This window comes from Colletes latitarsis, chromosome 2 (genome assembly GCF_051014445.1).
Source record: "Colletes latitarsis isolate SP2378_abdomen chromosome 2, iyColLati1, whole genome shotgun sequence".
In the NCBI taxonomy this organism is placed as follows: domain Eukaryota; kingdom Metazoa; phylum Arthropoda; class Insecta; order Hymenoptera; family Colletidae; genus Colletes; species Colletes latitarsis.
In genome coordinates, this window is record NC_135135.1 from 15449981 (window position 1) to 15458918 (window position 8938).

Here is an 8938-nt window from a genome sequence, read left to right on the forward strand (position 1 = left end):
GCGAGCCCGGAGGAGGCGAGAACAGAGCCGCAATTTGCGTAATTGCGATGCCTACCCCATTCACCCCTTCCCATTTCGCTCGGTCAAGACGCGACTCTCTTACAGCCCTCGCGGCTGTCCTCCGATCGTCTCCGTTCTTGCCTCGCAAACGCTTTCGATGGAAATTTCGCAGCTACGCCGGCTCCCTCGCATATGGTTCTGAATATCCTATACGGTACAATGGTTCGCTTTAAACGTACATTTAAACATTCAACGGAATCCTTAATATTATAAATATGCACGATCTTATCTCAAACGGAACAATAAATCGTAGCAATGCTTACACCCTCGCGATACAAGGTTGAGTCCGAGTTGCTCTTACGCTACTCGTGCTACGCCAATTAACCGTATTCACGCCTTCGATGCCTTTGATGGCTAATGCCCCAACCTGGCCAGGTGATTTCCGATCGCCATCGATTGTAAATCTCGAGGGCCGAGCAGCATCTTAGCTAGTTTTTCTCGTCGCTTCCCCGTGCATCTTGCTATCTGCATAATGGCACTCCGATTTACAAGTCGATTTCGCTTTCTATGCGCGGCCGAACCGTGCCCGCGCCGACACAGTCTAGCTTACGTAAATCACTCCTTTCGCGGGAACGCTCTTTCCCGAGTGTTGATTCTATTCAACGGCGATTCAACTATGTTGTACACTCGACCGGCAAATGTAAATTACAAGCTTAACGAGCGGCTGGCTGCCGCGGAGCGCTCGTTGTAAATCGTAACACGCGAGTTTACTCGCGAAATGATCGAAAAACGAGACACCGAATCAGAGGATCGACCGAACGCCGCGGTTCTATCGAGTCTCTTCCTTTCGAGCGAAACAAAAACGAACTAGAAATTGTCAAACTGTCGTCAAATTTCGTATAACCGATGCAAAATGTTTGCTTCGACCGAAGACGTTATAATCCAGCCAATTGCCTCCGCTGTGATCATCGAATGCTTTGTCGGTTTACTTAAAACGAATAAGAAATAGTAACGACTATTAGATGCCACTCTACAAATGATGCAACTGCTGTGTGGCACGCAAAGTTGGAATTAAACTCATCTCGGAGGAAGTTGCGAAAGACTACACCTGACTTGGATGCAGATAGAAGAACGTGTACGTAAACTATTATAAAATCGATGCAAAGATTTCTTTCGAAACAAAGTTCGCAGACGGGGGAAGAAATTCGGTAGAGAATCTACAACTGGTATAAGGGATCGATTTCACAATGAAAATTCCAAGTAGCATGAACGGAAGGATCGGCACGGGGCGTATCCTAATGACGTAATCGTAGTCGTAAGATTATCTAACGATTTCTCGGGGAACGGATAAACGCGGCGTGTTGCACGCGGCGTGGGTCGCGGGTGCACGCAGAGAATCAATCAAAATTACCGATACATCGTGACACGAAGCTTCCCCGGAACGCCTTTCGTATTTCCCTGCTGGCCGATTATTGAAAATCATTTCTCGGAACGGTCACGAGCATCAGGCCGGCCCTTTGTATATCGCGTGCGTGAACGTGCACGCCGAGCCGAGTCACACACGCGAGCAGAAGGAGGTACTGCAGGCGTGCCCCTCGCATCGTGTGCTGCACCGAGTGCATCCCTGTGTCGGTGCACTCGGGATGCGAGATCAGCAAATCTAAGATCGTGCAACTGGTGTCCAGTGGCATGTCCGCGGCATACGTTGCCAATGTTCGCCACCGAGGGAAGGAAAGAGAGACAAGGAGAGGGGGAGAGAGAGAAAAAAGGGCAAAGTGAGAGAGATGAGCGGTAGTTGGATGCGAACGAAGAGTGAAGGATGAAGGGGACCGACGGCAAAGAAGCAGGAGGGGTCGAAGGAGGTGGAATGCGCGGTTCTCGAAGGAGGAGCTGTCGGCGGTGAAAAATCACGCACCCCGCCACCACTGCCATGGCCAGCATCTGCTCTACATACCCTGGCTCTCAACCTCCGCTCATCTTTCGCGCAAAACTCGCCGATAATCGTTAGCCTGCACCTGCGCAACTCGCCGCCGCGCCCCGTCGACTTAGTTGCCTGCGTTCGACATCGTTTTTCGATGTTTGCCCGCCGGCTAATCTCATTATGCCCACGTTTAGAGAACTGGTTTCTCAATCGTGCGCGGATTCCATCGAAGAGAACTGGTACCGAGATTACATTAACGCTAGCGATTATTCGTAAAACGGATATCCAGGACGATTCCGATGCCGATGCAAGCGAAAGGAACGGGTTCGTCCGGGGAATAAACGCACACGTTGATGGATTAATAACCGGGCCAATTAAGAATCGGACCGCGTTAGCCTCTCGATACGCAACCCGTGCTGCCTGACGGTCTCGCGAACAGTCTTCGGGCAGACGTTAGGGCGTATAAATAACGATTATTACAGGACGTCGCGATTCGTTAGTGTCTTTTTTAGGATCGAACTCGAAGCTCGCGGCTCCGGCGCCCGTAGAGGGGATGAGAAATCGTGCGATTCGGTTCTGTAACAGAACGAATTCATCAATGAGAACCTCGAAGAATCGGCGTGCGGTGTAGCAGAGCAAGATATACGTGCGCTGGCTGGGCTACCGGTCGGTCGGGTCGGGTCGCTGTTCTCCTGTGCTTCATCTCTCCCTTTTAGTCTCTTTTCCCGTACCTCCTTTTGCCCTCCTCTTTTCACCTTCCCGGAGTATCCCGCTCACTCGCCCTTTCCACCTTCCTCTTCCTCTCTTTCTCTCTTGCCGCTACTCACTTCAGAGAGTTGTTGTTCGACTGTTTTATTACTTTTATAAATGCCGCCGCCGCCGATGCTGCCACCACCGCCACCGCCACTGCCACCGCCGCCGCCGCCGTCGCCGTGGCGGGCATTTCCTTTGTGGGGGCACCACGGCCCATTGTTGCTCGCAGAAAGATGCGAATTTTAATTCGATATTGTCTAATATTATTTATGTATGCACACGCTAGAGAACCTGCCCATTTCAAGGCGTTCCCTTGCACCCTTGCCGCGCTACTGCTTCCTTCCTTTCGACGCGAAACCAAAGCTCTCCGCGCCACGATGAATCGGCCGTTACGCCGCCAAACGCTTTTCACCCAAACCTGCCCTACGAACATCTGCGCGCGCCTCTTTTGCAAGTCCACGCTTTTTCATAAATTCGCTACATCTGAGAAAGCGTAAAATATCTGACATTCGTGATTTAAAAAGGTATTCCGGCCCAAGATGACGCCACAAGGAGGCGCGTCTTCGTGAATTATTACAGCGCGACATCCTGTATTAAATCGCAATTGCTCAAAGGCAACTCAAGCTTCTTATATCTCAAAAGTGGACGAATATTACGCAATATTAGTTGGTACTTGCGCTTACGCGTTATAGATCAGATTAGGTTATCGCCAATTGTCGAGATAGACCAGTGTTAGATTATGCGTAACACATTCGACGGAATGTTTTGTTGGCCCATTTAATATATTTTATTTGCGCGCACTTAAACCTATGTATCTACATTAAATAAAATTACCGCGAAATATAACGTGGCTCACAGCGGACGGTTTTCTAACTGAATGATAGCAACGCACGCGTCAAGATCCTGTAATATTCAGGTTTATGCATAATTCCGATCGAAGTATACTTTTCAATTTTATTACTATCGATTCGTATCGATGCAAACGTTATTGAAGCGTAACGCAGCCAACTATGTATACATTTCTGACTTACGGATAAATTTTCCCGTCGAAGAAATAATTCCATTTTAACTCAGGCGTCCCTGCGTCGTTCAGGATCTACAGAGACACAGCTTCCTGAACTTTTGCTGGTCTTAATATCCTTCTGGTACAGAAATCCCTGAAAACATAAAAGTGTAATTTAGTAGCTGTAAATATTGCGATGATATTTCAAATAAGCGGTACCTAAAGACACAATAAAATCACAATATAAACAAAAAAATTTTGTTTCGTGATGTTGAAGAGGAATCAAGTAGCTTTAATAAGTTAGGCTAATAATAAAGACCTCGAAGAAGATGGCAAATTGCAAAATGAAAATATTTTCGTGTTTCTTTGAGAAACCGTTTAATTTAACCCAACGCGTTGTCGCTTTGTGGGCTTTGTCAGCGGTTGCTATTCATTATTAAACTTCAAAGCTACAATAGACACTCGAGCGTCGTATCGATTACGCATTAACGCGCACTCGAACAAGGGTAATTCCGTCGTAGGCATTGATTGCTTTTATGGTAAGCTTAATTTAAACGACGTCTAATTACCGCCAAGTGTAGCTTCCTCGACAGAAGAGGAACCGTGAGACTTGCGCGTACGTGGCTGGCTCTACCTGGAAATCAATATCAGTCGACGTCCAGGTCCACTTCGAACTGCAGTCACAACAGAATGCGCAACAGTTGCGTTTAAACGAAAGATAGAGAAAGATGTATCGTCGTTGATTTTATTGGTTCGACAGCGATTGAAAAGTTCTCGAATTGTCGGTGTTCGACCCGCAGTAGTATAACCACGTGCACCGAATCAAACTCCAACGGAACGACCGCGAGAATGGTTGAACACGAATGTAAAACGTCGGGGATGCTCGAGCTACCCGATACGACCGATGAAAATGCAAAGCCCGCCGAGGAAGAAGGTACCACGAACGAAATTCAGTTTCAACGTTTCTTCAAGTTGTCCGAGAAACGCATCTCGCTAGGCATCAACATCAGCATCCTAATTATACTAACGATATTCGGTGTGCTGCTATCCTTGCCCCTGCGAATGTTGCTCAACACGAATTACTATTGTCGAAATCAAACGGTTAGTGGAAACGACACGACGAAAGCAACGGAGAACGCGACGACCACCGAGATGATAGCGATCCCGATAGACTATCGGAAACTGAAGCTCTGCCCGAGATTCCAGTACAGGGACTATATCCAATCCATTTTCCGCAACTATTACGATAGGAACTGTACTTACGCGCGACTCAACGTCACCGACGATTCGATTAAAGATCAGAAAGAGGATACGAACGGAACGATTGGCGACACAGGCGAAACGTCGATGATTACGAAGGACGATATCGGAGAAAACTTGACAGAAAGCACGGAAGAAAGTGGCAAAGATCGTCGAACGAAGTCCGTTCCAGTGGCAGGGCATATTCTCGTGACGATGCTTCTCATTTCAGCGATAGCTGCTCTTATTGAAGTGTTGCGAATACGTTTCGCTAGAGATAAGGTATTACAGCGGCGACCGCACTAGTTTCTTAACTTAATTTTGATCCAGATTGAGGTGTAATATGATCTTTACGAATCCTATTTTTGTGGTTGCAAATCCAATCAGTGTAGATCCGCGCACAAGACGCGTTCGAGAAACAAAAAATAAAAAAAAAAAAAAAAAACGGAGACGCTCGTATAATAACGTGCGCGAAAAAAGGATAGCGCTTTAAAGTCTGTTAGAATATTAATTTTGGTAATACCGTGAACGAAAGTGATACCGCTAGGCGTAGAAATGCTATCATAGACCAGTATTAGAGACGAATAAAAATAAAATAAAATAAAATAAAATACGTACTGTTATTTGTATAGCGTATAGGAACTAATGATAGTATGTACAACTATCGTGTTATATTTTCGATTGAAAGTATTATATTTTTGTAAGAAACGATGTAACAAAGCTTTACACTGATTGATTTCACGTCCGCCAAATAACGAAACAATATTTCATTCTGTGTCGCAAAACCAACAACACGAGTATACGAACATGTGCATATTTTTAAAAACCGCCTAAGGACTCGTCTAAGGCAGGTAATGCCAGTTCAAGAAAAGCTTCCACGGTCGAACTTCCCGTTCGGAGCCGCTTTTTTCCGAGGCAACCGATGAACAGTCAGAGGTCCTTTGAAATGCAAGGCATACACCGACCCGCTTTACGCCTATTAGGTAGCAAACAATTAGATCAGCTTGAACAGGTTGTAAGTGTATCGTGCGTAAAAGGCTAAATCGAACCGTAGGTGCGAGACCACCGCCGCTTATACGCCGCTCGTCATTCCCAACGCAACCGTCTAAGCAAAACATTGTTTCGGTGGCCGGCACTCCGAATAATCGGATGTCACGACGCCAATCAGCCGAGTCCGATGAAGAAATCGGAGTTCTCATTAATGCCCTCCATCACCGCACACGCCTGATTCGACGACACTAAGGTAACGCGTTTAGAATTCAAACGAATCTGACTCAACCTATACTAGGATCACCATCAGGTCGTGTCAATTATTTTATCGTTACCTTTTAACAATGGGCACGCAGTCCAAATCACCAATAATAACTTAAGATTCTACGTTAGAACCTGAACAATTCTACTCCACGATTCTTAATCTTTTATTTATCCTGTTTATAGCTTCTGAATCTAAGTCGTGTCCTTTTAGGAGTCTGATGATTAGACAGCAGTTTTCATGCATACATACGTATTAGCACGTGTCATAACCGTATAAAAGTCACAGTCATGTTGTAGCTCTCTATTCTATTTTCTATTCAAGATAGCTCTCTAATAATATCAACAGAATCACTATAATAGGTACAAAATCGACTTGACGTCCAAGGCTATTTTCCCTACTGCAAGACACTGAGAAAGAAAACATGTACTTGAGAATTTATGAGAAAAGATACATAGAATAGTGGAAGTAAACAACTTACAACTTTAATTGTCTATTGTCTATTTTGTACAGACTGATATGCTGTAGTTTATATAATATACTTGCTATGAAGTTATACTAAAATTAAAACGAATCTCACAATACATAATACTATACATAGCTACAAATTAAATACCATCTAAACTCCTGCTTTCACTTTTCTAATCAATCAACCGAGTAACTAATAATCTGTGGTTGATAACCAATGAACCGTTGCATGAGCAAGGGTGCCTAAAATAGATGATAACTATAAAACTCACGTCGATATTTGTGCGTCATGAAACCCTTGCTGAAGGTCGAGCGCAGGTAAACGTTTCAGTAATTTTCTAAAAGGACATTGCTTATATTCAAAAGTTTCCTATACTACCGCTTGTAACATACGTTATCGTGAACATTTCATAAAACTCCAGAAATTCTGAAAAATCGTGTCGAATAACTCAAACTATTCGAATAATCGTGTTCAATCTGGAAAGAAAAATATATCCCTTTACGTTTGCTAATTATAATATTTACCTACGTTGCCCTTATAAATTGAAGAATAATAGTACTAACTAAACTGTTTACATTCGTTCCAGTAAGGCCAATCAACTGAATTTTTTGAAACTTCATTCGCGTTAACACTAACAGGGTACGTGTCTCAGACTCCATGGTAGGTTAATAAAATATATTATACTCTCACGACAAACGTACTCGAATAATAATACATGCTTGATAATATTTACTAGGTCTTACGCATTGCACAACGGTCATGTTCACGACAATTTTTAAACAACTCTTATTACTTTGTGAACCCGCCATCCAAAAGGACTTCCATGAACAAACGCTGTTTCTTCCAGTTCGTATTTTGCAACTCCTCAACTTACTAGCAACTTTGCATTAATAATGAACCTTCCCGCTGCTAAGCTACGCAACAAATTTGCTCACTACTCATCACAGTTTTACTCATTTTTATTTCTCACGAGGTAATTTCTTACGTACCGTTTTTACCGTTATTTTTATTCTATGCAGGGTGTGTCGCGTAATTGAGGACGAGCCGTATCTTTTGTTTGATCGAAAATAGATAACAGTGTTTAAATGCGCTTTGCAGTTAATCTTTGCATTTGTATCATTCGTTTTACGAAAAAAATTAGGTCAGAGGAAAATACGCCTTGCCATATTCAGACAATTTCAGCGTCCAGCGTCTGTTTCTACTTTTGATCAGACAAGGGATAGAACCACGCGTTGCGTGACTCGTTTTGCGTTACAGTGGAATTAAAAATAGAGAGTTAGGGAATATAATGGTATATTATAATAATACTCACAAACATTGATGAAAGAATCAGCCAATCAGCTCTATTGAAGTAGTGGTAGATTTCCTGTTCCAATATTACTAGCGACTTGGCCTTTATTCTTCAAAATTCTGTATCAATACAACAAATATTATTAGTACTGAGAAATTTTTAATATTGAAGTTTTTTATTTTTATATTGATTAATGTTATATTAATGAAATTTTACATTTTTTTGAAATAAGAAAAGCAATGATCAAATAGAATATTTTATTTATAATAACGTCGTATAATCTTATGGAAAATGACTGATAAAAACGATATTATGTGCTTACATTTTTCGATCCTGTTTTTAGACCACCCAGTATACCTTTCTGCTCACGTGACTAATTAATATCATTGTCCTGTTCCTTTTTTTCAGGTGATGCGACTGTAGAACATGTTTATGTTAATAGATGACAAACTGTATTCAAAATGATACAACATACAACATACAAATGATCGAAAGTACTAAAAGATGAATGTATTTTTGAAAGTGTTATAAATTATTTAAAGCGTATTTTCTTAAAAATACTCCTATCTCTCGTCGGCACTTCTGTAATTTTCATCGTTTCTCACGTGATATGTAAAATGTTAATTATAACTTGTGAAATATATACATATGTACATATATTGGTGTTCAGTAAATACATTCAATTATTCTCTATTACCTATTTTTACATATTTAAATTAAATGTTTATATATGTAACAATAATATATGAAAATATATTATCATTATTATTATATAATTATTCAAACTTTTTGATACTAAGATTTGTACACATCGTGTGCGGAAATCATACAGTCGTATTTAATAAGTATGTTCGTCAAACGCCCATAGGCGTTTGCCGCACGCAATGCACTGCTCGAGAGCTTATATACTTCCACGATATAAAATTAAACGTAATATAAAAACTGATATTCAACCCCAGATATAATAAGAAATAGTTTTATACAATCAACTATTGAAAATCATAATATTA

General features: G+C 42.1%; 1 protein-coding gene across 2 annotated transcripts; it reads left to right on the forward strand.

Annotated features, from left to right (window-relative positions):
• The first annotated feature begins 4311 nt into the window (after positions 1–4311).
• Positions 4312–8585, forward strand: LOC143351490 (uncharacterized). Of its 2 annotated transcripts, none has more exons than XM_076783029.1 (6): positions 4312–5198; positions 5752–5899; positions 5971–6159; positions 7224–7297; positions 7374–7610; positions 8337–8585. In XM_076783029.1, the coding sequence occupies exons 1-3, from the start codon at positions 4527–4529 to the stop codon at positions 6156–6158; spliced, it is 1008 nt and encodes a 335-aa protein (XP_076639144.1). In that variant the 5' UTR covers positions 4312–4526; the 3' UTR covers position 6159; positions 7224–7297; positions 7374–7610; positions 8337–8585. The 2 variants fall into 2 exon arrangements, with proteins under 2 accessions (XP_076639144.1, XP_076639142.1); XM_076783027.1 differs by having other exon boundaries at positions 7224–7276.
• The last annotated feature ends 353 nt before the right edge of the window (positions 8586–8938 follow it).